The sequence below is a fragment of the Aphelocoma coerulescens genome, unplaced genomic scaffold (genome assembly GCF_041296385.1).
Source record: "Aphelocoma coerulescens isolate FSJ_1873_10779 unplaced genomic scaffold, UR_Acoe_1.0 HiC_scaffold_143, whole genome shotgun sequence".
NCBI classification, from domain to species: Eukaryota; Metazoa; Chordata; class Aves; order Passeriformes; family Corvidae; genus Aphelocoma; species Aphelocoma coerulescens.
The window spans coordinates 431,582-459,549 of record NW_027183494.1 but is presented as its reverse complement, the minus strand read 5'-3'; the positions used below and the strand labels follow the sequence as shown (position 1 = coordinate 459,549).

At 62.0% G+C, this 27,968-nt stretch overlaps 1 protein-coding gene across 1 annotated transcript; it reads right to left on the bottom strand.

Annotated features, from left to right (window-relative positions):
* Nucleotides 1–147: 147 nt before the first annotated feature.
* WRAP53 (WD repeat containing antisense to TP53) lies at nt 148–27,539 on the bottom strand. Its single transcript, XM_068998676.1, has 13 exons — nt 27,518–27,539; nt 27,272–27,332; nt 25,412–25,510; nt 20,157–20,265; nt 17,465–17,553; nt 15,976–16,066; nt 13,977–14,109; nt 11,766–11,974; nt 10,019–10,122; nt 6,116–6,259; nt 3,841–3,975; nt 573–1,237; nt 148–398 (listed from the first exon to the last, which is right to left on the bottom strand). The coding sequence occupies exons 1-13, from the start codon at nt 27,537–27,539 to the stop codon at nt 148–150; spliced, it is 2,112 nt and encodes a 703-aa protein (XP_068854777.1).
* Between the last annotated feature and the right edge of the window lie 429 nt (nt 27,540–27,968).

Sequence of the window (27,968 nt, the reverse complement as noted above, 5' to 3'; positions counted from 1 at the left end):
GGGGGGCGTGGCCACGGGTGGGTGTGGTCGTGGTTGGGAATAGGAATGGGCGTGGCTTGGAGTTTAAAAGGGGGCGTGGTCTGTGGTGGGCGTGGCCTTTGGAGGGCGTGGCAGTCAAGGGGGCGTGGCCTGGAGTCAATTAACGGGCTAAAAGAGGGCGTGGCCACCAGGAGGGGGCGTGGCCACCGTTACCCCCCACCACCTGACCAAGGGGGTGGGCGTGGTCACCGCGATGGACGTGGCCACAGGAAAGGGGGCGTGGCCCCAGGAAAGGGGGCGTGGCCAGCAGCAGCACCCCACCGCGGCCACGGTGACGTCACACCCCGCCGTTGCCATGGCGACGGTGAAGCTGCTTAGGAACAGACCCCGCCCCCTTTTTTTGGGTGGGGGGGGTCGCTCTTAAAGGGGCAACGCCGGAATTGGAGGGTGGGGACCACCCCGGGGGGGGGGGGTGGGGAAGATTTTGGGGGTGCGGGGGGCGAGGGGGGGGTGGGGCAGCTCTGCTCTGCACCCCCGCCCGCGATGGCCACACGGGTGACAGAGGGTGACAGTCACAAGGTCTTTAGTACAACCGGGGCCTGCGGGTGACAGCCGGGGGTCCCCAGTGGGGCTGGGACCCCCCGAGGGGTCAGCGCTGGTGTCCCCAGTGCCGCTCTCGGTGTCCCCAGTGTCCCTCTCGATGTCCCCAGTGTCCCTCTCGGTGTCCCCAGTGCCACTCTCGGTGTCCCCAGTGGGGCTGTGACCCCCCGAGGGGTCAGCGCTGGCATCCCCAGTGTCGCTCTCGGTGTCCCCAGTGTCCCTCTCGGTGTCCCCAGTGTCGCTCTTGGTGTCCCCAGTGGGGCTGGGACCCCCCGAGGGGTCAGCACCGGTGTCCCCAGTGTCACTCTCGATGTCCCCAGTGTTCCTCTCGATGTCCCCAGTATCGCTCTCGGTGTCCCCAGTGTCCCTCCCGGTGTCCCCAGTGTCGCTCTCGGTGTCCTCAGTGCCACTCTCTGTGTCCCCAGTGTCGCTCTTGGTGTCCCCAGTGGGGCTGTGACCCCCCGAGGGGTCAGTGCTGGTGTCCCCAGTGCCGCTCTCGGTGTCCCCAGTGTCGCTCTCGGTGTCCCCAGTGCCACTCTCGGTGTCCCCAGTGGGGCTGGGACCCCCCGAGCGGTCAGCGCTGGTGTCCCCAGTGTCCCTCCCGGTGTCCCCAGTGTCCCTCCCGGTGTCCCCAGGGGTGACCGTCACCGTCCCTGGGCTGGGTCACAATCGGCGTCCCCAGCGCCGTCACCCCTGGCTGAGGTGGGGGGGCTGATTCCGCTGTCCCCGGGGAGGTGACACTGGGGGCTCCCATAGAGGTGACACTCGGTGGTCTTGGTGTTCCCCAGGAGGTGACACTCAGTGCCCCCAGGAGGTGACACTCGGTGATCTTGGTGTCCCTGAGGAGGTGCCAATCAGTGCCCCCCAGGAAGGTGACACCCGGTGGTCTCGGCACCCTCCAGGAGGTGACACTCAGGGGTCTCGGTGCCCCTCGGGAGGTGACACTCGGTGCCCCCCTGGAAGTGACACTCGGGGGTCTGGGTGTCCCAGGGGGTGTCCCAGCTGTTGTCCCCGGGCAGGTGACACTCGGTGGTCTCCGTGCCCCCCTGGAGGTGACACCCGGGGGTCTGGGTGTCCCCGGGGTGGTCCCAGCTGTTGTCCCCAGGGAGGTGACACTCGGTGCCCCCCCAGAGATGACACTCGGTGGTGTCCCAGCTGTTGTCCCTGGGGTGGTCACACTCGGTGGTCTCGGTGCTCCCATAGAGGTGACACTCGGGGGTCTTGGTGCCCCTTGGGAGGTGACACTCGGTGTCCCCGGGGAGGTGACACCCGCTGGTCTCAGTGCTCCCCAGGGGTGTCCCAGCTGTTGTCCCTGGGCGGGTGACACCCGGTGGTCTCGGTGTCCCCAGGGAGGTGACACCCAGGGGTCTCGGTGCCCCTCGGGAGGTGACACTCAGTGTCCCCAGGCAGGTGACACCCGGTGGTCTCGGTGTCCCAGGGGGTGTCCCAGCTGTTGTCCCTTGGCGGGTGACACCCGGTGGTCTGGGTGCCCCTTGGGAGGTGACACTCGGTGTCCCCGGGCAGGTGACACCCGGTGGTCTTGGTGCCCGCTGGGAGGTGACACTCGGTGATCTTGGTGTCCCAGGGGGCGTCCCAGCTGTTGTCCCCGGGCGGGTGACACCCAGTGGTCTCGGCACCCTCCAGGAGGTGACACCCAGGGGTCTCGGTGCTCCCATAGAGGTGACACTCAGTGGTCTGGGTGTCCGTGGGGTGTCCCAGCTGTTGTCCCTGGGCGGGTGACACTCGGTGGCCTCGCTGTCCCTGAGGAGGTGCCAATCAGTGCCCCCCAGGGAGGTGACACCCGGTGGTCTCGGCACCCTCCAGGAGGTGACACTCGGTGGTCTTGGTGTCCCCGGGGGTGTTCCAGCTGTTGTCCCTGGGCGGGTGACACCCGGTGGTCTCGGTGCCCTCCTGGAGGTGACACTCGGGGGTCTCGGTGCCCCTCGGGAGGTGCCAATCAATGCCCCCCAGGGAGGTGACACTCGGTGGTCTGGGTGTCCCCAGGGGTGTCCCAGCTGTTGTCCCCGGGCGGGTGACACTCGGTGGTCTCGGTGTCCCTGGGGAGGTGCCAATCAGTGCCCCCCAGGGAGGTGACACCCGGTGGTCTCGGCACCCTCCAGGAGGTGACACCCGGTGCTCTCGGTGCCTGCTGGGATGTGACACTCGGGGGTCTGGGTGTCCCCGGGGGTGTCCCAGCTGTTGTCCCCGGGGAGGTGACAATGGGTGCTCCCACAGAGGTGACACTCGGTGGTCTTGGTGTCCCTGGGGTGGTGACACCTGGTGGTCTCGGTGCCCCCTGGGAGGTGACACTCAGCGCTCTCGGTGCCCCCCCAGAGGTGACACCTGGGGGTCTGGGTGTCCCCGAGAGGGTCCCAGCTGTTGTCCCTGGGGTGGTCACACTCGGTGGTCTCGACACCCTCCAGGAGGTGACACCCGGTGGTCTGGGTGTCCCAGGGGGTGTCCCAGCTGTTGCCCCCCTGGAGGTGACACTCGGTGGTGTCGGTGCCCCTCGGGAGGTGACACTTGGTGTCCGCTGGGAGGTGACACTCGGTGATCTTGGTGTCCCAGGGGGTGTCCCAGCTGTTGTCCCCGCGCGGGTGACACCCGGTGGTCTCGGCGCCCTCCAGGAGGTGACACCCAGGGGTTTCGGTGCTCCCATAGAGGTGACACTCAGTGGTCTGGGTGTCCCCGGGGGGTGTCCCAGCTGTTGTCCCTGGGCGGGTGACACTCGGTGGCCTCGCTGTCCCTGGGGAGGTGCCAATCAGTGCCCCCCAGGGAGGTGACACCCGGTGGTCTCGGTGCCCCCCTGGGGGTGACACCCGGTGGTCTCGGTGCCCTCCAGGAGGTGACACCCGGTGGTCTCGGTGCCCTCCTGGGGGTGACACCCGGTGCTCTCGGTGTCCCCGGGGGTGTCCCAGCTGTTGCCCCCCCTGGGGGTGACACCCGGTGGTCTCGGTGCCCCCCCAGAGGTGACACCCGGTGGTCTCGGTGCCCCCCCAGAGGTGACACCCGGGGGTCTCGGCGCCCTCCTGGGGGTGACACCCGGTGCTCTGGGTGTCCCCGAGGGGGTCCCAGCTGTTGTTCCCCTGGAGGTGACACCCGGTGGTCTGGGTGTCCCTGGGCGGGTGACACTCGGTGGTCTGGGTGTCCCCGGGGGTGTCCCAGCTGTTGTCCCTGGGGTGGTCACACTCGGTGGTCTCGGTGCCCCCCCAGAGGTGACACCCGGTGCTCTGGGTGTCCCCGGGGGGGTCGGGTCCCCACCACCAGAGCTGCAGCCGGATGTCCCCCCCCGGGGGGGGCCCGTCCTCCTCGGGGCCGTCGCCGTCGCTGTCCCAGGGCGCCGGGAAGAGGCGCTGGCCCGAGGCCGTGGCCAGGAGAGGCAGAGCGGGGTGCAGGCTGCGGGGATCGGGGGAGATTTGGGGGATTTGGGGGGGATTTGGGGGGGATTTGGGGGATTTGGGGGGGATTTGGGGGGGATTTGGGGCGTTTGGGTGGGAATTTGGGGGGAATTTGGGGGGGATTTGGGGGGTTTGGGGGGAATTTGGGGGATTTGGGGGGGATTTGGGGGGGATTTGGGGCGTTTGGGTGGGAATTTGGGGGGAATTTGGGGGGGATTTGGGGGGTTCGGGGGGAATTTGGGGGATTTGGGGGGAATTTCGGGGATTTGGGGGGGATTTGGGGGGAATTTGGGGGGTTTGGGGGGGATTTGGGGCATTTGGGTGGGAATTTGGGGGGAATTTGGGGGGAATTTGGGAGATTGGGGGGGAATTTGGGGGGTTTGGGTGGGAATTTGGGGGGATTTGGGGCGTTTGGGTGGGAATTTGGGGGGAATTTGGGGGGAATTTGGGGGGGATTTGGGGGGTTTGGGGGGAATTTGGGGGGTTTGGGGGGGATTTGGGGCGTTTGGGTGGGAATTTGGGGGGAATTTGGGGGGGATTTGGGGGGTTTGGGGGTAATTTGGGGGATTTGGGGGGAATTTGGGGGATTTGGGGGGGATTTGGGTGGGATTTGGGGCGTTTGGGTGGGAATTTGGGGGGAATTTGGGGGGAATTTGGGGGGTTCGAGGGGAATTTGGGGGGTTTGGGTGGGAATTTGGGGGGAATTTGGGGGGAATTTGGGGGGTTTTGGGGGGAATTTGGGGGATTTGGGGGGGATTTGGGGGGGATTTGGGGGGTTTGGGTGGGATTTGGGGCGTTTGGGTGGGAATTTGGGGGGAATTTGGGGGGAATTTGGGGGGAATTGGGGGTTTGGGGGAGTTTGGGGAGAATTGGGGGTGATTGGGTGGGAATTTGGGGGATTTAGGGTGGGAATTTGGGGGGTTTGGGGGAGTTTGGGGGGAATTTGGGGGAGCTCGGGTGGGAATTTGGGGGATTTGGGTGATTTGGGGTGGGGATTTGGAGGCATCTGGGGGGGTTTGGGGTGGGAATTGGGGGGATTTGGGGGGAATTCGGGAGATTTGGGTGGGATTTGGGGCGTTTGGGTGGGAATTTGGGGGGAATTTGGGGGGGATTTGGGGTTTTGGGGGGAATTTGGGGGGTTTGGGGGGGATTTGGGGCGTTTGGGTGGGATTTGGGGGGAATTTGGGGGGGATTTGGGGGGTTTGGGGGGAATTTGGGGCGTTTGGGTGGGAATTTGGGGGGAATTTGGGGGGTTCGGGGGGGAATTTGGGGGATTTGGGGGGAATTTGAGGGGTTTGGGTTTTTTTGGGTGTTTTTCTTTTATTTAGGTGGGGGAGGGTTTTTTTTGGGTGGGGAGTTCTTTTTGGGGTGGGGGGGTTTTTTTGGGTGGGGTTCTTTTGGGTGCGGTTTTCTTTTGGGGGGGTTTTTTGGGTGGGAGATTTTTTTTGGGTGGGGGGGGTTTTTTTGGGTGGGGTTTTTTTGGGGTGGTTTTTTTTTTTAGGTGGGGGAGGGTTTTTTTGAGTGGGGGTTTTTTTTTGGGTGGGGGGGTTTTTTTGGGGGGGTGGGGGTTTTTTTTTTGAGTGGGGTTTTTTTTTTGGGTGGGGGAGGTTTTTTTTGGGTGGAGGTTTTTTTTTGGGGGGGGTGAGGGGGTTTTTTTTTGGGTGGGGTTTTTTTTTGGGGGTTTTATTTTTTTTTAGGTGGGGGAAGTTTTTTTTGAGTGGGGTTTCTTTTTTTTTGGGTGGGGGCTTTTTTGGGTGGGGGTTTTTTTTTGGGGTGGGGTTTTTTTTTGGGTGGGCTTTTTGGAGTGGGGTTCTTTTTTCGGCTGGGGAGACTTTTTTTGGGTGGGGGGGTTTTTTTTGGGGTGGGGGTTTTTTTGGGGTGTTTTTTTTTTTTGGTGGGTGGGTTTTTTTTATGCGGGGGGAGATTTTTTTTTGAGGAGGGGCTTTTTTTGGGTGGGGGGGTTTTTTTGGATGTTTTTCTTTTATTTAGGTGGGGGGAGGGGTTTTTTTGGGTGGGTTTTTTTTTTTTTTTTGGGTGGGGGGGATTTTTTTTTTTTTTGGGGGTGGGGGCTCTCCCCAGATTCCCCAATTTTTTCGGGGGGGGGGGGGTGCGCCAGGTTTTGGGGTCCCCGGGGGTACCTGGTGCCGTTGACGCAGTCGCGGAGGGCGCGGAAGCGAAGGAGGGGGGGCAGCTCGGGGGGGTCCCCGGGGCCGGGGGGGGCCAGCGTGTCCCACACGGAGACGAAGCCGTCGGTGTCACCGCTGACCACGAAGCGCCCCGAGCTGGGGGGGCACCGGGGGACACCCCAAAAGGTGACCCAGGGGTCTGGGAACCCCAAAAATCCACCCTAAAAGTGACCCGGGATTCCCCCCAATTCCACCCCAAAAGGTGACCCGGGATTCCCCCCAAATCCACCCCAAAAGGTGACCCAGGGGTCTGGGATCCCCAAAAATCCACCCCAAAGGTGACCCAGGACCCCCCAAATTCATCCCAAAAGTGACCCAGGACCCCCCAAATCCACCCCAAAAGTGACCCGGGATCCCCCCCAAATCCACCCCAAAAGGTGACTCAGGACCCCCCAAATCCACCCCAAAAGTGACCCAGGATTCCCCCCAAATCCACCCCAAAAGTGATCCCGGATTCCCCCCAAATCCACCCCAAAAGTGACCCGGGACCCCCCAAATCCACCCCAAAAGTGACCCGGGATTCCCCCCAATTCCACCCCAAAAGTGATCCCGGATTCCCCCCAAATCCACCCCAAAAGTGACCCGGGACCCCCCAAATCCACCCCAAAAGTGACTCAGGACCCCTCAAATCCCCCCTAAAAGTGACCCCGGACCCCCCAAATCCCCCCTAAATGAAACCAAGGGGTCTGGGAACCCCAAAAATCCACCCCAAAAGGTGACCCAAGTGTCCCGGACCCCCAAATCCACCCCTAAAAGTGACCCAGGGGTCTGGGAACCCCAAAAATCCACCCCAAAGGTGACCCAGGACCCCCCAAATCCATCCCAAAAGTGTCCCAGGACCCCTCAAATCCCCCCTAAAACTGACCAAAGACCCCCCCAAATCCCCCCCAAAAGTGACTCAGGATTCCCCCCAAATCCACCCCAAAAGGTGACCCGGGATTCCCCCCAAATCCACCCCAAAAGTGACCCAGGATTCCCCCCAATTCCACCCCAAAAGGTGACTCAGGACCCCCCAAATCCACCCCAAAAGTGACCCAGGATTCCCCCCCAAATCCACCCCAAAAGTGATCCCGGATTCCCCCCAAATCCACCCCAAAAGTGACCCGGGACCCCCCAAATCCACCCCAAAAGTGACCCGGGATTCCCCCCAATTCCACCCCAAAAGTGATCCCGGATTCCCCCCAAATCCACCCCAAAAGTGACCCGGGACCCCCCAAATCCACCCCAAAAGTGACTCAGGACCCCTCAAATCCCCCCTAAAAGTGACCCCGGACCCCCCAAATCCCCCCTAAATGAAACCAAGGGGTCTGGGAACCCCAAAAATCCACCCCAAAAGGTGACCCAAGTGTCCCGGACCCCCAAATCCACCCCTAAAAGTGACCCAGGGGTCTGGGAACCCCAAAAATCCACCCCAAAGGTGACCCAGGACCCCCCAAATCCATCCCAAAAGTGTCCCAGGACCCCTCAAATCCCCCCTAAAACTGACCAAAGACCCCCCCAAATCCCCCCCAAAAGTGACTCAGGATTCCCCCCAAATCCATCCCAAAAGGTGACCCGGGATTCCCCCCAAATCCACCCCAAAAGTGACCCGGGATCCCCCCCAAATCCCCCCCAAAAGTGACTCAGGATTCCCCCCAAATCCACCCCAAAAGTGACCCGGGATCCCCCCCAAATCCCCCCCAAAAGTGACCCAGGACCCCCCAAATCCACCCCAAAAGTGACTCAGGATTCCCCCCAAATCCACCCCAAAAGTGACCCGGGATTCCCCCCAAATCCACCCCAAAAGGTGACACAGGATCCCCCCCAAATCCACCCCAAAAGGTGACCCGGGATTCCCCAAATTCACCCCAAAAGTGACCCGGGATTCCCCAAATCCACCCCAAAAGTGACCCGGGATTCCCCAAATTCACCCCAAAAGGTGACCCAAGATCCCCCAAAATCCACCCCAAAAGTGACCCGGGATCCCCCCCAAATCCACCCCAAAAGGTGACCCAGGGGTCTGGGATCCCCAAAAATCCACCCCAAAGGTGACCCAGAACCCCCCAAATCCATCCCAAAAGTGACCCAGGACCCCTCAAATCCCCCCTAAAAGTGACCAAAGACCACCCCAAATTCACCCCAAAAGTGACCCAGGATTCCCCCCAAATCCACCCCAAAAGGTGACCCAGGGGTCTGGGATCCCCAAAAATCCACCCCAAAGGTGACCCAGGACCCCTCAAATCCACCCCAAAAGTGACCAAAGACCACCCCAAATTCACCCCAAAAGTGACCCAGGGCCCCTCAAATCCCCCCCAAAAGTGACCCAGGACCCCCCAAATCCACCCCAAAAGTGACCCAGGACCCCCCAAATCCCTCCCAAAAGGAACCCAGGACCCCCAAAATCCCTCCCAAAAGTGACCCAGGTGTCCAGGACCCCCCAAATCCCCCGAAAAGTGACCCAGGACCCCCCAAATCCCCCCAAAATTGACCCAGGACCCCCCAATTCCCCCCCCAAAAGTGACCCAAGGACCCCTCAGAAATCCCTCCCAAAAGTGACCCAGGACCCCCCAAAAACCCCCCCAAATGTGACCCAGGACCCGCCAATTCCCTCCCAAAAGTGACCCAGGACCCTCCAAAAATCCCCCTAAAAGTGACTCAGGACCCCCCAAATCCCCCTTAAAAGTGAGCCAAGACCCCGCAAATCCCCCCAAAAGTGACCCAGGACCCCCCAAATCCCCCCCAGAAGTAACCAAGGACCCCCCAAATTCATCCCAAAAGTGACCCAGGTGTCCAGGACCCCCCAAATTCCCCCTAAAAGTGACCCAAGACACCCCAAATCCCCCCAAAATTGACCCAAGACCCCCCTAATCCCCCCTGAAAGTGACCCAGGACCCCCCAAATCCCCCCTAAAAGTGACCCAAGACCCCCCAAATCCCCCCCAAAGTGACCAAGGACCCCCAAAATCCCTCCCAAAAGTGACCCAGGACCCCCAAAATCCCCCCCAAAAGGGACCCAGGACCCCCAAAATCCCTCCCAAAATTGACCCAAGACCCCCCAATTGCCCCCCCAAAAGTGACCCAGGACCCCCCAAATCCCCCCCCAAAGTGACCCAAGACCCCCCAAATCCACCCCAAAAGTGACCAAGGACCCCCAAAATCCCTCCCAAAAGTGACCCAGGTCTCCAGGACCCCCCAAATCCCCCCAAAATTGACCCAAGACCCCCCAAATCCCCCCAAAAGTGACCCAAGACCCCCCAAATCCCCCCCAAAGTGACCCAGGACCCCCCAAATCCACCCCAAAAGTGACCCAAGACCCCCCAAATCCCCCCTGAAAGTGACCAAGGACCCCCAAAATCCACCCCAAAAGTGACCCAAGACCCCCCAAATCGACCCCAAAAGTGACCCAGGACCCCCCAAATTCACCCCAAAAGGGAATCAGGGGTCTGGGAACCCCAAAAATCCACCCCAAAAGTGACCCAAAACCCCCCAAATCCCCCCCAAAAGTGACCCAAGACCCCCCAATTCCCCCCCCAAAATTGACCCAAGACCCCCCAAATCGACCCCAAAAGTGACCCAGGACCCCCGAAATCCCCCCCAAAATTGACCCAAGACCCCCCAATTGCCCCCCCAAAAGTGACCCAGGACCCCCCAATTCCCCCCCCAAAAGTGACCCAGGACCCCCCAAATCCCCCCAAAAGTGACCCAGGACCCCCCAAATCCCCCCCAAAATTGACCCAAGACCCCCCAAATCCCCCCCTAAAATTGACCCAAGACCCCCCAAATCCCCCCCAAAAGCCGCCCCAGGCGTCCCGGCCCCCCGCCCCCCCTCCCCCCACCCCCAAAGGCTCCCCGGTATTTTTGGGGAGGGGTCACTCACGGGTCGAGGTCAAAGGTCACGCGCTGGTTGGTGGCCACGCGGCGCGGCAGGGCCAGCAGCGGCCGCTCGGGGGCCCGGAGGTCCCAGCACAGGATCTGCCGGTCCTGGGGGAGGGGGAGGGGGGCGAGGGGAAGGGGGAGGGGCCAAGGGTTGGCCACGCCCACCAGGCCCAGGGCCACGCCCACAAACCGCAAAGCCCCGCCCCCAAAATGGCGCGGGCTCCACCCCCCGGGTCAGAGCCACGCCCACTTTGGGGTGGCCACATCCACAAGCAAATAGCCACGCCCATTTGCTGGTGGCCACACCCACAAACATGAAGCCACGCCCTCTTATTGGTGGCCACACCCACAAACACACGGCCACGCCCACTTCCTGGTGACCACGCCCACTTTTGGGTGGTCCGATCCACCAAACATGAAGCCACGCCTACTTCGTGGTGGTCACGCCCCCAAACGCAAAGCCACGCCCAGTTATTGGTAGTCACACACCCCAAACATGAAGCCACGCCCACTTCCTGGTGGCCACGCCCACTTTTTGGTGGTCACACCCACAAACACATAGCCATGCCTACTTGTTGGTGGCCACACCCACCAAACATGAAGACACGCCCATTTGCTGGTGGCCACACCCACAAACACATAGCCACGCTCACTTTTGGGTGGTCACACCCCCAAACATGAAGCCACGCCTACTTCCGGGTGGCCACACCCTCTTATTGGTGGCCACACCCACCAACACAAAGCCATGCCTACTTGTTGGTGGCCACGCCCCCAACCACACAAAGCCCTGCCCACTTCCTGGTGGCCACCCCCCAAACATGAAACCACACCCACTTCCTGGTGGCCACGCCCACACCCCAAGCCCCTCCCACCTGGCACCCACAGGCTGCTCCCACCAAGTGGCCACGCCCACCCCTCCGGTGGCCACGCCCACCCCTCCGGTGGCCACGCCCACCCTCCAGTGGCCACGCCCACCAAGTGGCCACACCCACCCTCTAGTGGCCACGCCCAAGTGGCCACACCCACCTCTCTGGTGGCCACGCCCACCCCTCCAGTGGCCACACCCACCAAGTGGCCACGCCCTCCCCACCAAGTGGCCACACCCACCCTCCAGTGGCCACACCCAAGTGGCCACGCCCACCCCACCAAGTGGCCACACCCACCCCTCCAGTGGCCACGCCCACCGAGTGGCTACGCCCACCCCTCCAGTGGCCCCGCCCACCGAGTGGCCAACCCACCCCTCCAAGTGGCCACACCCACTCGTCCGGGGGCCCCGCCCACCGAGTGGCCACACCCACCCCACCGGTGGCCATACCCACCAAGTGGCCACGCCCACCCCTCTGGTGGCCCCGCCCACCAAGTGGCCACGCCCCTCCAGTGCCCCCGCCCACCAAGTGGCCACGCCCACCCCTCCAAGTGGCCACGCCCACCCCTCCGGTGGCCATGCCCACCAAGTGGCCCCGCCCACCCCTCCGGCTGCCCCGCCCACCAAGTGGCCACACCCACCCCACCAAGTGGCCACACCCACCCCTCCAGTGGCCACGCCCAACCCTCCGGCGGCCCCGCCCACCGAGTGGCCACACCCACCCCACCAAGTGGCCCCGCCCACCCCTCCGGCGGCCCCGCCCACCGAGTGGCCACACCCATTCTCCAGTGGCCACACCCACCCCTCCGGCGGCCCCGCCCACCGAGTGGCCACACCCACCCCTCCAAGTGGCCCCGCCCACCCCTCCGGCGGCCCCGCCCACCTTCCTGCCGCCGGCGTAGAGCCGCGTCCCGCAGGGGCTGAAGCGCAGCTGGGTGGGCGCGGCCGGGAGGCGGGGCCAGAAGGCCACGGCCCCGCCCCCTTCCAGGGGGTACAGCCCCAGGCTCCGCCCATAGGAGCCGCAGGCCAGCAGCGATTGGCTGGGGCTGACGGCCAGGCAGCCAATCAGGCCCCGCTGCGCCCGCCCGCCGTCTGCCGAGGGGGGCGGGGACAAGGGTTAGGCCACGCCCACCCGGCCGCGAGGCCACGCCCACTTCGGCTCCACCCGGCCAAGCCACGCCCACCCCCCCGGCCACGCCCTCGGATGCCCCGCCCATTTTGAGGCCATGGCTCCGCCCCTTCCGGCCACCCCGTCTAAGCCACGCCCCCTTCTGTGCGACCACGCCCCCTCCTCTTTAAGTCACGCCCCTTTCTCCCCAGTTCTCCCACCAAAACCCCGTTTTTTACCCCAAAATTAAGGGGGGAATCGCCCCCTCCCCACCCCAGACCCCTCCCCTTTAGGCCACGCCCCTTTACCCCCAGTTCTCCCACCAAAACCCCCTTTTCCCCCAAAATTAAGGGCAGGAATCGCCCCCTCCCCACCCCAGCCCCACCCCAGCCCCCTCCCCTTTAAGCCACGCCCCCTCCCCTTTAAGCCACGCCCACTTCCCTTTAAGCCACGCCCCCTCCCCTTTAAGCCACGCCCACTTCCCTTTAAGCCACGCCCCTTTCACCCCCAGTTCTCCCACCAAAACCCCTTTTCCACCCCAAAATTAAGGGGGGAAATCGCCCCCTCCCCACCTTCTGACCCCTCCCATTCCCCTTTAGGCCACGCCCCTTTCAACCCCATGCTCTCCCACCAAAACCCCGGTTTTTTCCCCAAATAAGGGGATGGGAATTGCCCCCTCCCCACCCCAGACCCCTCCCCTTTAAGCCACACCCATCCCCTTTAAGCCACGCCCCCTTAAGCCACGCCCATTTCCCGTTAAGCCACGTCCCATTAAGCCACGCCCCCTCCCCTTTAAGCCACGCCCCTCCCCTTTAAGCCACGCCCCCTTTAAGCCTCGCCCGTCCCTTTAAGCCACGCCCCACCCCCTCCCCACTTCTCCCACCAAAACCCCATTTTTTCCCAAAATTAAGGGGTGGAATCGCCCCCTCCCCACCCCAGACCCCTCCCCTTTAAGCCACGCCCCTTCCCCTTTAAGCCACGCCCCTTTCTCCCCACTTCTCCCACCAAAACCTCTTTCCCCCCCCAAAATAAAGGGGGGGGAATCGCCCCCTCCCCACCCCAGACCCCTCCCCTTTAGTCCACGCCCCCTTTAGTCCACACCCCCTCCCCTTTAGTCCACGCCCCCTCCCCTTTAAGCCACGCCCCGTCCCTTTAAGCCACGCCCCTTTCTCCCCACTTCTCCCACCAAAACCCCTTTTCCCCCCAAAATTAAGGGGGGGAATCGCCCCCTCCCCACCCTCAGACCCCTCCCCTTTAGGCCACGCCCCCCCTTTAAGCCACGCCCCTTCCCTGCTAAAGCCAAGCCCATTGCCCTTTGAGCCACGCCCATTTCCCTTTAGACCACGCCCCTCCCTTTGAGCCACGCCCCTTTTCACCCCAACTTCTCCCACCAAAACCCTTTTTCCCCCCAAAATTAAGGGGGGAATCGCCCCCTCCCCAGCCTCTGACCCCTTCCCTTAAGCCACGCCCCTCCCCTTTAAGCCACGCCCCCTTCACCCCTACTTCTCCCACCAAAACCCCGTTTTTTTCCCCAAAATAAAGGGGGGGAATCGCCCCCTCCCCACCCCAGACCCACCCCCAGACCCCTCCCCTTTAGGCCACGCCCCTCCCCTTTAAGCCACGCCCCTTTCTCCCCAGTTCTCCCACCAAAACCCCGTTTTTTCCCCCAAAATTAAGGGGAGGAATCGCCCCCTCCCCACCCCAGCCCCACCCCCACCCCCAGACCCCTCCCCTTTAAGCCACGCCCCCTCCCCTTTAAGCCACACCCCTCCCCTTTAAGCCACGCCCATTCCCTTTAAGCCACGCCCCTTTCTCCCCACTTCTCCCACCAAAACCCCTTTTCCCCCCAAAATAAAGGGGGGGAATCGCCCCCTCCCCACCCCAGCCCCTCCCCCAAGCCCCGCCCCACAGGCCCCGCCCCCTTTAGGCCCCTCCCCCTCATGCCCCGCCCCTTTAGGCCCCGCCCCTTTAGGCCCCGCCCCTCACGCCTCAGGGCTCTCTCGTGCCCGCTCCGGCCGGGCCGCTCGGTCGGGAACTCTCGGACGGCGCCGTCGAAGCCGCCCAGGAGCCGGGAGCCGTCGGGGGCGAAGGCCAGCGAGTGGGGGGCCACCGGCTCGTCCTGGGGGACCCCGAAAGCCCCGTCAGGGGGACCCCAAAACCCCCGCACCAGGGGCACCCCAAAAACCCCCCCTGGGGCACATCTGGGACCCCAAAACCCCCCTGGGGCACATCTGGAACCCCAAAACCCCCCCTGTGGCATCATCTGGGACCCCAAAACCCCCCCCGGGGCATCTCTGGGACCCCAAAATCCCCACGTCAGGGGGACCCCAAAACCTCCACATCAGGGGGACCCCAAAACCCCCGCGTCAGGGGGACCCCAAAACCCCCCCGGGGCACATCTGGGACCCTAAAACCCACGCATTGGGGGCACCCCAAAAACCTCGTGTCAGGGGGACCCCAAAACCTCCCCGTCAGGGGGACCCCAAAAACCCCCGTCAAGGGGACCCCAAAAACCTTGTGTCAGGGGGACCCCGAAACCCCCGTCAGGGGGACCCCAAAAACCCCCCCTGGGGCACATCTGGGACTCCAAAGACCCCCATGTCAGGGGGACCCCGAAACCCCCGCACCAGGGGCACCCCAAAAACCCCCCCTGGGGCACATCTGGGACCCCAAAGACCCCCATGTCAGGGGGACCCCGAAACCCCCGTGTCAGCGGGACCCCAAAAACCCCCGTCAGGGGGACCCCAAAAACCCCGCATCAGGGGGACCCCAAAAACCTCCACGTCAGGGGCACCCCAAAACCCCCGTGTCAGGGGGACCCCAAAAACCTCGTGTCAGGGGGACCCCAAAAACCTCCACGTCAAGGGGACCCCAAAACCCCCGTGTCAGGGGCACCCCAAAACCCCCGTGTCAGGGGGACCCCAAAACCCCCCCTGTGGCATCATCTGGGACCCCAAAACCCCCCTGGGGCACATCTGGGACCCCAAAACCCCCGCGTCAGGGGGACCCCAAAAACCCCGCGTCAGGGGGACCCCGAAACCCCCGTCAGGGGGACCCCAAAACCCCCCCTGGGGCACATCTGGGACCCCAAAGACCCCCATGTCAGGGGGACCCCAAAACCCCCCCCGGGGCATCTCTGGGACCCCAAAACCCCCCCTGGGGCACATCTGGGACCCCGAAACCCCCGCGTCGGGGGGACCCCAAAACCTCCACATCAGGGGGACCCCAAAAACCCCCCCTGGGGCACATCTGGGACCCCAAAAACCCCCGTCAGGGGGACCCCAAAAACCCTGCATCAGGGGGACCCCAAAAACCTCCACGTCAGGGGCACCCCAAAAACCTCCACGTCAGGGGGACCCCAAAACCCCCCGGGGCATCTGTGGGACCCCAAAACCCCCCGTGGGGCACATCTAGAACCCCAGTTCCCCCTCAGTGCCCTCCCAGTCCCTCCCAGCGCTCCCAGTTGCCCCCCAGTTGCTCCCAGTGCCCTCCCAGTCCCTTCCAGTGCCCCCAGTGCTGTCCCAGTCCCTCCCAGTCCCTCCCAGTCCCTCCCAGTGCTCCCCCAGTTTCCTTCCAGTTTCCTCCCAGTCCCTTCCAGTGCCCCCCCAGTTGCTCCCAGTGCCCTCCCAGTCCCTCCCAGTGCTCCCAGTTGCCCCCCAGTGCCCCCCCAGTTGCTCCCAGTGCCCTCCCAGTCCCTCCCAGTGCTCCCAGTTGCCCCCCAGTGCCCTCCCAGTTGCTCCCAGTCCCTCCCAGTGCTCCCAGTTGCCCCCCAGTGCCCTCCCAGTTGCTCCCAGTCCCTCCCAGTGCTCCCAGTTGCCCCCCAGTGCCCCCCCAGTTGCTCCCAGTGCCCTCCCAGTCCCTCCCAGTGCTCCCAGTTGCCCCCCAGTGCCCTCCCAGTTGCTCCCAGTCCCTCCCAGTGCTCCCAGTTGCCCCCCAGTGCCCTCCCAGTTGCTCCCAGTCCCTCCCAGTGCTCCCAGTTGCCCACCAGGTGGTTGTGGGCGCGGAACGACCCCCGCAGGCTCCCGTCGAAGGCGTCCCAGAGGTGCACGGGGTTGTCCCGGCTGCTGGCGGCCACCCTGCCCAGTATGCACCAGTATGGACCAGTATGGACCAGTATGCACCAGTATGGACCAGTATGGACCAGTATGGACCAGTATGAACCAGTATGAACCAGCATGCGCCAGTATGAACCAGTACACAGCACTATGAACCAGTATGGACTAGTATGCACCAGTATGCACCACGACACACCAGTATGGACCAGTATGCACCAGTATGCACCAGTATGCACCAGTATGCACCAGTATGAACCAGTATGAACCAGTACACAGCACTATGAACCAGTATGGACCAGTATGCACCAGTATGCACCAGGACACACCAGTATGGACCAGTATGGACCAGTATGCACCAGTATGCACCAGTATGAACCAGTACACAGCACTATGAACCAGTATGGACCAGTATGCACCAGTATGCACCAGGACACACCAGTATGGACCAGTATGCACCAGCATGAACCAGCATACACCAGTGCGCACCAGTAGGAACCAGTACACACCAGTATAGACCAGTATGAACCACTATGCACCAGTATGAACCAGTACGAACCAGTACAAACCAGCATACACCAGCATGCACCAGTACACACCAGTATGCACCAGTACGCACCAGTATGAACCAGTACGCACCAGTATGAACCAGTACGCACCAGTACGGGCCAGTAGTGACCTCCCAGCAGCCCCCCCGTGTCCCCCAGTTCATCCCAGTAACAACCAGTGACCCCCCCCCAGAGATCCTGGAGCCCCTCCCAGCATCCCCATCTAAGGCGCCCAGTTCTCCCAGTTCATCCCAGTAACAACCGGTGCAATCCCAGTGCTTCCAGTCCCCTTCCAGTAACCCTCCCAGTGCCCTCCCACTATGATCCAGTCCCCTCCCAGTACCTCCCAGTCCATTCCCAGTGCCCTCCCAATCTCTCCCAGTCCCTTTTCAGTGACCCCCTGGGTGCCCCCAGTGCCCCCCAGTCTCTCCCAGTGCCCTCCCAGTACATCCCAGCGCCCCCCAGTCTCTCCCAGTGCCCTCCCCGTCCCTCCCAGTGCCCCCCAGTCCCTCCCAGCCCCTTCCCAGTTCCCTCCCAGTAGCTCCCAGTGCCCCCCAGCCCCTCCCAATTCCCTCCCAGTCCCTCCCAATATATCCCAGTCCCTCCCAACCCCTCCCAGTTCCCTCCCAATCCCCTCCCAGTAGCTCCCAGTTCCCTCCCAGTACCTCCCAGTCCTTCCCAGTCCCTTCCATCCCCCTCCCAGTTCTCTCCCACTCCCTCCCAGTGCCCTCCCAGTTCCCTCCCCGTCCCTCCCAGTGCCCCCCAGTCCCTCCCAGTCCCTCCCAATCCCTCCCAGTCCCTCTCAGTCTCTCCCAGTCCCTCCCAGTCCCCTCCCAGTCCCTCCCAGTCCCTCCCAGTGCTCCCAGTAGCTCACAGGCAGCTGGGCGGCTCCGTGGAGTCCATCAGGGGGTACCAGGCGAAGTCGTAGATGGTGTCACCCTCGGGCACCCGCAGGGCCGGGGCCTGGGAGCCCGAGTGACCCCTGAGTGACCCCTGAGTGACCTCTGAGTGACCCTGAGTGACCCCTGAGTGACCCCTGAGTGACCCCGAGTGACCCCGAGTGACCCTGAGTGACCCCTGAGTGACCCCTGAGTGACCCCTGAGTGAGCTCTGAGTGACCCCTGAGTGAGCTCTGAGTGACCCCTGAGTGACCCCTGAGTGACCCCTGAGTGCCCCCTGAGTGACCCCTGAGTGACCCCGGAGTGACCCTGAGTGACCCCTGAGTGAGCCCTGAGTGAGCCCTGAGTGACCCCGGAGTGACCCCTGAGTGAGCTCTGAGTGACCCCTGAGTGACCCCTGAGTGACCCCTGAGTGACCCTGAGTGACCCCTGAGTGAGCTCTGAGTGACCCTGAGTGACCCCTGAGTGACCCTGAGTGACCCCGAGTGACCCCTGAGTGACCCCTGAGTGACCCCTGAGTGACCCCTGAGTGAGCTCTGAGTGAGCCCTGAGTGACCCTGAGTGACCCCAAGTGACCCCTGAGTGACCCCTGAGTGACCCCTGAGTGACCCCGGAGTGACCCCTGAGTGACCCCTGAGTGACCCCTGAGTGACCCCGGAGTGACCCCTGAGTGACCCCTGAGTGCCCCCTGAGTGACCCCTGAGTGACCCCGGAGTGACCCTGAGTGACCCCGGAGTGACCCCTGAGTGACCCCGGAGTGACCCCTGAGTGAGCTCTGAGTGACCCCTGAGTGACCCTGAGTGACCCGGAGTGACCCCTGAGTGAGCTCTGAGTGACCCCTGAGTGACCCCTGAGTGACCCCTGAGTGACCCCTGAGTGAGCCCTGAGTGACCCCTGAGTGACCCTGAGTGACCCCTGAGTGACCCCGGAGTGATCCTGAGTGAGCCCTGAGTGACCCCTGAGTGACCCCGGAGTGACCCTGAGTGAGCCCTGAGTGAGCCCTGAGTGACCCCTGAGTGACCCCGGAGTGACCCCTGAGTGAGCTCTGAGTGACCCCTGAGTGACCCCTGAGTGACCCCTGAGTGACCCCTGAGTGAGCCCTGAGTGACCCCTGAGTGACCCTGAGTGACCCCTGAGTGACCCCGGAGTGATCCTGAGTGAGCCCTGAGTGACCCCTGAGTGACCCCGGAGTGACCCTGAGTGAGCCCTGAGTGAGCCCTGAGTGACCCCTGAGTGAGCTCTGAGTGACCCCTGAGTGACCCCTGAGTGACCCCTGAGTGACCCCGGAGTGATCCTGAGTGACCCCTGAGTGACCCCTGAGTGAGCTCTGAGTGACCCCTGAGTGACCCCTGAGTGACCCCTGAGTGACCCCGGAGTGATCCTGAGTGACCCCTGAGTGACCCCGGAGTGACCCCTGAGTGACCCCTGAGTGACCCCTGAGTGACCCCTGAGTGACCCCTGAGTGAGCTCTGAGTGAGCTCTGAGTGACCCTGAGTGACCCCTGAGTGACCCCTGAGTGACCCCTGAGTGACCCCCAGCCCCCCCAAACCCTCCCAGGATCCCCCAGGACCCCCAAAGTGACCCCAAAGCCCCCCCAGGACCCCCAGAGTGACCCCAACCCACCCCACAGTGACCCCCAAACCCCTCAGGACCCCCAAAGTGACCCCAGACACCCCCAGGACCCCCCAAAGTGACCCCCAGGCCCCCTCAGGACCCCCCAAAGTGACCCCAAACCCCTCAGGACCCCCCAAAGTGACCCCACAGTGACCCCCAGACCCCCTCAGGACCCCCAAAGTGACCCCCAGGCCCCCCCAGGACCCCCCTGAGTGACCCCCAGGCCCCCCAAACCCCTCAGGACCCCCAGAGTGACCCCCCCAGACCTCCCCAGGGTGACCCCAACCCACCCAGAGTGACCCCAAACCCCTAAGGACCCCCCCAAAGTGACCCCCCCAGATCCCCCCAGGACCCCCAAAGTGACCCCAAACTCCCCCACGACCCCCCAAAGTGACCCCAACCCACCCCACAGTGACCCCCAGACCCCCCCAGGACCCCCAAAGTGACCCCAAACCCCCCCAGGACCCCCAAAGTGACCCCCAGGCCCCCCCAGGACCCCCCCAAACTCCCCCAGACCCCCCCAGGACCCCCCAGAGTGACCCCAAAGCCCCCCTAGGACCCCCCAAAGTGACCCCAAACTCCTCCAGGACCCCCCAGAGTGACCCCAAAGTGACCCCCCCAGACACCCTCAGGACCCCCCAAAGTGACCCCCAGGCCCCCCAAACCCCACAGGACCCCCACAGTGACCCCCCAGACCCCCCCAGGGTGACCCCAACCCACCCAGAGTGACCCCCAGACCCCCCCAGGACCCCCAAAGTGACCCCCAGGCCCCCCCAGGACTCCCAGAGTGACCCCAAAGCCCCCCCAGGACCCCCCAAAATGACCCCAAACTCCTCCAGGACCCCCCAGAGTGACCCCCCAGACCCCAAAGTGACCCCCAGGGCCCCCCAGGACCCCCCAAAGTGACCCCAAAGCCCCTCCAGGACCCCCCCAGAGTGACCCCAAACTCCCCCAGACCCCCCCAAACTCCCCCAAACCCCCCAGGACCCCCCCAGAGTGACCCCCCCAGACCCCCCCCAGGCCGCCCCTCCCCCCCCAGCGCCCCTCACCCACCAGCTCGGGGAGGGGCAGCCCCGGGGGGGGTCCCGGGGGGAGGGGGAGGTCGAAGACCCTCAGGGCGTTGTCGGCGCTGCAGCTCAGGAGGCAGGAGCCGTCGGGGGCCCTGGGGGGGGACACCCCAAAACTGACCCTGGGCACCCCAAAACTGACCCGGGAACCCCAAAACTGCCCCTGGGCACCCCAAAACTGACCCGGGCACCCCAAAACTGACCCAATGGGGGACACCCCAATGGACACCCCAAAACTGACCCTGGGCACCCCAAAAATGCCCCAATGGGGTCCTGGGGGGGGGACACCCCAAAACTGACCCAATGGACACCCCAAAACTGACCCTGGGCACCCCAAAACTGACCCTGGCACCCCAAAACTGACCCGGGGACCCCAAAACTGCCCCAATGGGGGACACCACAAAAATGCCCCCAATGGGCACCCCAAAACTGCTCCTGGGACCCCAAAACTGCCCCGATGGGGTCCTGTGGGGGGGACACCCCAAAACTGACCCTGGGCACCCCAAAACTGCCCCAATGGGACCCCAAAACTGACCCTGGCACCCCAAAACTGCCCCTGGGCACCCCAAAACTGCCCCAATGGGGGACACCCCAAAACTGCCCCTGGGCACCCCGAAACTGCCCCGGGAACCCCAAAACTGCCCTGGGAACCCCAAAACTGACCCGGGGACCCCAAAACTAACCCGGGGACCCCAAAACTGACCCTGGCACCCCAAAACTGCCCCTGGGCACCCCAAAACTGACCCAATGGGGGACACCCCAAAACTGCCCCTGGGCACCCCGAAACTGCCCCGGGAACCCCAAAACTGCCCTGGGAACCCCAAAACTGACCCGGGGACCCCAAAACTAACCCGGGGACCCCAAAACTGACCCTGGGACCCCAAAACTGCCCCTGGGCACCCCAAAACTGACCCGATGGGGTCCTGGGGGGGGACACCCCAAAACTGCCCCGGGAACCCCAAAACTGCCCCAATGGGGACCCCAAAACTGCCCCAATGGGACCCCAAAACTGACCCTGGGGACCCCAAAACTGCCCCGGGAACCCCAAAACTGCCCCAATGGGGACCCCAAAACTGCCCCAATGGGACCCCAAAACTGCCCCTGGCACCCCAAAACTGACCCGGGGACCCCAAAACTGACCCTGGCACCCCAAAACTGACCCGGGGACCCCAAAACTGACCCGATGGGACCCCAAAACTGACCCTGGCACCCCAAAACTGCCCCGGGAACCCCAAAACTGACCCTGGCACCCCAAAACTGCCCCTGGGCACCCCAAAACTGCCCCAATGGACACCCCAAAACTGCCCCGGGAACCCCAAAACTGCCCCGGGGACCCCAAAACTGCCCCAATGGGACCCCAAAACTGCCCCTGGGCACCCCAAAACTGACCCGGGAACCCCAAAACTGCCCCGGGGACCCCAAAACTGACCCGGGGACCCCAAAACTGACCCGGGAACCCCAAAACTGCCCCGGCACCCCAAAACTGACCCTGGCACCCCAAAACTGACCCGGGGACCCCAAAACTGCCCCGGGAACCCCAAAACTGCCCCAATGGGACCCCAAAACTGACCCTGGGACCCCAAAACTGCCCCGGGAACCCCAAAACTGCCCCAATGGGACCCCAAAACTGACCCTGGGACCCCAAAACTGACCCGGGGACCCCAAAACTGACCCGGGAACCCCAAAACTGCCCCGGCACCCCAAAACTGACCCTGGCACCCCAAAACTGACCCGGGGACCCCAAAACTGCCCCGGGAACCCCAAAACTGCCCCAATGGGACCCCAAAACTGACCCTGGGACCCCAAAACTGCCCCGGGAACCCCAAAACTGCCCCTGGCACCCCAAAACTGACCCTGGGCACCCCAAAACTGCCCCGGGAACCCCAAAACTGACCCGGGGACCCCAAAACTGACCCGGGGACCCCAAAACTGCCCCAATGGGGGACACCCCAAAACTGCCCCCGGCACCCCAAAACTGCCCCGGGAACCCCAAAACTGCCCCGGGGACCCCAAAACTGACCCTGGGCACCCCGAAACGGCCCCGGGGACCCCAAAACTGACCCAATGGACACCCCAAAACTGACCCTGGCACCCCAAAACTGCCCCGGGGACCCCAAAACTGACCCTGGCACCCCAAAACTGCCCCTGGGCACCCCAAAACTGCCCCAATGGACACCCCAAAACTGCCCCGGGAACCCCAAAACTGCCCCGGGGACCCCAAAACTGCCCCAATGGGACCCCAAAACTGCCCCTGGGCACCCCAAAACTGCCCCGGGAACCCCAAAACTGCCCCGGGGACCCCAAAACTGACCCTGGCACCCCAAAACTGACCCGGGGACCCCAAAACTGACCCTGGCACCCCAAAACTGACCCGGGGACCCCAAAACTGACCCGGGGACCCCAAAACTGCCCCAATGGGACCCCAAAACTGACCCTGGCACCCCAAAACTGCCCCGGGAACCCCAAAACTGACCCGGGAACCCCAAAACTGACCCTGGCACCCCAAAACTGCCCCAATGGGACCCCAAAACTGCCCCTGGGGACCCCAAAACTGCCCCAATGGACACCCCAAAACTGACCCAATGGACACCCCAAAACTTCCCCGGGGACCCCAAAATTGCCCCAATGGGGGACACCCCAAAACTGCCCCGGGGACCCCAAAACTGCCCCAATGGGGTCCTGGGGGGGGGGACACCCCAAAACTGACCCTGGGGACCCCAAAATTGCCCCAATGGGACCCCAAAACTGCCCCAATGGGGTCCTGGGGGGGGGACACCCCAAAACTGCCCCGGGAACCCCAAAACTGCCCCAATGGACACCCCAAAACTGCCCTGGGGACCCCAAAACTGCCCCCAATGGGACCCCAAAACTGCCCCAATGGGGTCCAGGGGGAGGGACACCCCAAAACTGCCCCCAATGGGGACCCCAAAACTGCCCCGGGAACCCCAAAACTGCCCCAATGGGGGACACCCCAATGGACACCCCAAAACTGCCCCCAAAGGAGTGATTTTGGGGAAATTTGTGGGCAATTTTAGGGGATTTTGGGGCGATTTTGGTGGGGTTTGGGGTGATTTTGTGGGGTTTGGGGTGATTGGGGGTGATTTTGGGGCGATGTGGGGGTGATTTGGGCTGATTCTGGTGGATTTGGGGGCGATTTGGGGGAGTTATGCTGGGTTTGGGGCGATTCTGGGAGATTTTGGGGTCATGGTGGGTTTGGGCTGATTTTGGGCTGATTGGGGGGATTTTGGGGCGATTTTGGGCTGATTTGGGGCGATTTTGGTGGATTTTGGGCAGATTTTGGTGGATTTGGGGGCGATTTTGGTGGATTTGGGGGCGATTTCGGGGGATTTTGGGGTGATTTCGGGGGATTTTGGGGCGATTTCGGGGGATTTTGGTGGGTTTGGGCTGATTTTGGTGGATTTAGGGGCGATTTGGGGAGATTTTGGGGCAATTTCGGGGTGATTTGGGGCGATTTCAGGGGATTTTCGGGCGATTTTAGTGGATTTTGGGGTGATTTGGGGGCAATTTCGGTGGATTTTGGGCTGATTTTGTTTGATTTGGGGGGATTTGGTGGATTTTGGGGCAATTTTGGGGGGATTATGGGGGAATTTTGGGGGCGATTTTGGGGGGATTTGGGCTGATTTTGGGGCGATTCTGGAGAGGATTTCGGTGGATTTTGGGGCGATTTTATTGGATTTTGGGGCGATTTTGGGTGATTCTGGGCTGATTTTGGGGCGATTTGGGGCGATCTTGTGCTGATTTTGGGGTGATTTTGGGCTGAATTTGGGGCAATTTGGGGTGATTTTGGTGGATTTTGGGGCGATTTGGGGTGATTTCGGGGTGATTTTGGTGGATTTGGGGGCGATTTTAGTGGATTTTGGGCTGATTTTGGGGCAATTTAGGGCGATTTCGGTGGATTTTGTGCTGATTTTGGGGCGATTTGGGGTGATTTTGTGGTGATTTGGGGTGATTTGGGGCTGATTTTGGGGCAATTTTGGGTGATTTGGGCTGATTTGGGGCAATTTTGTGCTGATTTTGGGTGATTTGGGGCGATTTTGGGTGGTTTGTGCTGATTTTGGGTGATTTGGGGCTGATTTGGGGCAATTTTGGTGGATTTTGTGTGATTTGGGCTGATTTTGGGGCGATTTTGGGTGATTTGGGCTGATTTGGGGCGATTTGGGGGCGATTTTGTGCTGATTTGGGGTGATTTGGGGCTGCTTTGGGGTCAATTTTGGGTGATTTGGGCTGATTTTGGGGCGATTTTGTGCTGATTTGGGGCTGATTTTGGGTGATTTGTGCTGATTTTGGGTGATTTGGGGCTGATTTTGGGTGATTTGTGCTGATTTTGGGTGATTTGTGCTGATTTTGGGGCGATTTGGGGCAATTTTGTGCTGATTTTGGGTGATTTGGGGCTGATTTGGGGTCAATTTTGGGTGATTTGGGCTGATCTGGGGTGATTTTGGTGGATTTTGTGTGATTTGGGCTGATTTTGGGTGATTTGGGGCGATTTTGGGCTGATTCTGGGTGATTTGGGGCTGATTTTGGGGCGATTTGGGGCGATTTTGTGCTGATTTTGGGGGGATTTTGTGCTGATTTTGGGTGATTTGGGGCTGATTTTGGGTGATTTGTGCTGATTTTGGGTGATTTGGGCTGATTTTGGGGCGATTTGGGGCGATTTTGTGCTGATTTTGGCTGATTTGGAGCTGATTTTGGGTGATTTGTGCTGATTTTGGGTGATTTGGGCTGATTTTGGGGCAATTGGGGGCGATTTTGTGCTGATTTTGGGTGGTTTGGGCTGATTTTGGGGCAATTTGGGGCGATTTTGGGTGGTTTGGGCTGATTTTGGGTGATTTGGGGCAATTTTGTGCTGATTTTGGGTGATTTGGGGCTGATTTTGGGCGGTTTCAGGCAATTTTGTGCTGATTTTGGGTGATTTGGGCTGATTTTGGGTGATTTGGGCTGATTTTGGGGCTGATTTTGGGGTGATTTGGGCTGATTTTGGGGCGATTTTGGGTGATTTGGGGCTGATTTTGGGATGATTTGGGGTAATTTTGTGCTGATTTGGGGTGATTTGGGGCGATTTTGTGCTGATTTTGGGTGATTTGGGCTGATTTTGGGATGATTTGGGGTAATTTTGTGCTGATTTGGGGTGATTTGGGGCGATTTTGTGCTGATTTGGGGTGATTTGTGCTGATTTTGGGTGATTTGGGGCTGATTTTGGGGCGATTTTGGGTCCCTCACCATTTGCAGCCCCGCAGGAAGTTCTCCGGCCGCCGCGCGAATTCCGCCCGCGCCCCCCAAACCGGCCGGGGGGGGCGCCCCAGAGCGGCCGGGGGGAACCTGGGGGGGTGGGGGAGGGGCCCAAGGGGGTCACAGACCCCCCCGAACCCCCCCCAAAAACCCCAGATCCCCCAAAAGAACCCCAAACCCCCCAAAGAACCCCAAAATTGCCCAAAATCCCCCCAAAGAACCCCAAATCCCCCCCAAGAAAACCCAAAATCCCCCCAAAGAACCCCAAATCCCCCCCAAAAACCCCAAATCCCCCCAAGAACCCCAAAATCCCCCGAAAAAAACCAAAATCCCCCCAAAAAACACCAAAAAACCCCCAAAATCCCCCCCAAAAACCCAGAAACCTCAAAATCCCACCCAAAAACCTCAAAATCCCCCCCAAAACCCAAAAATCCCCCCAAAAACCCACAACCCCCCCCAAAAACCCAAAATCCCCCCCAAAAAACCCAAAATGCTGCCGAAAAACCCCAAAACCCCCCCACAATCCCCCCCAAAAACCCCAAATCCCCCCAAAAAACCCCAAAAACCCCCAAATCCCCCAAAAAACCCCAACCCCCCCCAAAAACCCCTAAATCCCCCCAAAAAACCCAAAACCCCCCGAAATCCCCCAAAACACCAAAATCCCCCCAAAAATCCCCAAGACCCCCCAAGAACCCCAAAATCCCCCCCAAAAAACCCCAACCCCCCCAAAAAACCCGAACTCCCCCCAAAAACCCCAAAATCACCCAAAGAACCCCAAAATCCCCTGACCCCCCAAAACACCCCAAATCCCCCCAAAACCCCCAACCCCCCCCAAAAAAACCCAAATCCCCCCAAAAAAACCAAAATCCCCCCAAAAACCCCTGAACCCCCCCAAAAAACCCAAAACTCCCCAAAAACCCACGACCCCCCCAAAAAACCCACAACCCCCCAAAATCCCCCCCAAACCCCCAAATTCCCCCAAAAAACCCCAAAATGCCCCAAAGAACCCCAAAATCCCCCCAAAAACCCCCAAATCCCCCCCAAAAAACCCCAAACCCCCCCAAAATCCCCCCAAAAAACCCCTAACCCCCAAAAAAACCCCAAATCCCCCCCCAAAAAAACCAAAACCCCCCCAAAATCCCCCCCAAACCCCCAAATTCCCCCCAAAAAACCCCAAAATGCCCCAAAGAACCCCAAAATCCCCTCAAAAACCCCCAAATCCCCCCCAAAAAACCCAAAACCCCCCAAAATCCCCCTAAAAAACCCAAACTCCCCCCCAAAACCCAAAAATGCCCCAAAGAACCCCCAAATCCCCCCAAAAACCCCCAAATCCCCCCAAAAAAAACCAAAAATCCCCCCAAAAAACCGAAAAAAAACCCCAAACCCCCCAATCCCCCCCAAAAACCCCAAAATACCCCCAAAGAACCCCAAATCCCCCCAAAAACCCCCAAATCCCCCCCAAAAAAAACAAAAATCCCCCCCAAAAAACCGAAAAAAAACCCCAAACCCCCCAATCCCCCCCCAAAAACCCCAAAATACCCGCAAAGAACCCCAAATCCCCCCAAAAAAAACCCAAATCCCCCCAAAAACCCAAACTCTCCCCCAAAAACCCCAAAATGCCCCAAAGAACCCCCAAATCCCCCCAAAAACCCCAAAATCCCCCCCAAAAACCCCAGAAATCTCCCCCAAAAAACCCAAAAAAAACCCCAAACCCCCTCAATCCCCCCCAAAAAACCCAAAATCCCCCCAAAGAACCCCAAATCCCCCCCAAAAAACCCAAAATCCCCCCCAAAAAACCCAAAATCCCCCAACCCCCCCCCAAAAAAAACCCCAATTCCCCCCCGGACTCACTCGAGCTCCTCCGAAGCCGCGTCCGGAGGGGTTCGGGGGCACTCGGGCATCTCCGGAGGGGCTGCGGGGGGAGAGGGGGGGGAGGTCAGAGCCCTTCCCCCACCCCCGGCACCCCCCGGGGGGGTCCCCAAATTCCCCCTTCCCCCTCCCCCCCTCGAGGGGGGTCCCCAAATCCCCCCCTCCCCCTCCCCCCCCCTCGGGGGGGTCCCCAAATTCCCCCCTTCCCCTTCCCCCCCCCCCGCGCACCTTCCACCGTGGGCGCCGCCATGACACCGCCAGGCCACGCCCCTTTTCATGGCCACGCCCCTTTTCATGGCCACGCCCCCTCGGCCCGCGGGAGCCGCTCCATTTAAGGCGATTGTGGGCGTGGTCTCGCCTGGCTCCGCCCACAGAGTGGGCGGGGTTTGGGCTGTTCCCGCCAAGAAGGGGGGGAGGGGGCGCGAAGGGGATGGGGAGCCCGAAATGGGAGCCCAAAAACGGGGCCCGAGGGGGGTCTCGGAGGGGGCTCGGAGGGGTTCGGAGGGGTCCGAGGGGGTTCGGAGAGGCCCGGGACCCCCCCCCAAAGTTCACCGGAGGGGTTCGGAGGGGTCCGAGGGGGCTCGGAGGGGTCCGGGACCCTCCCCCAAAGGTCACCGAAGGGGCTCGGAGGGGCCCGAGTGGGGTTCGGAAGGGCCCGGGGGGGCTCCGAAGGGGCCCG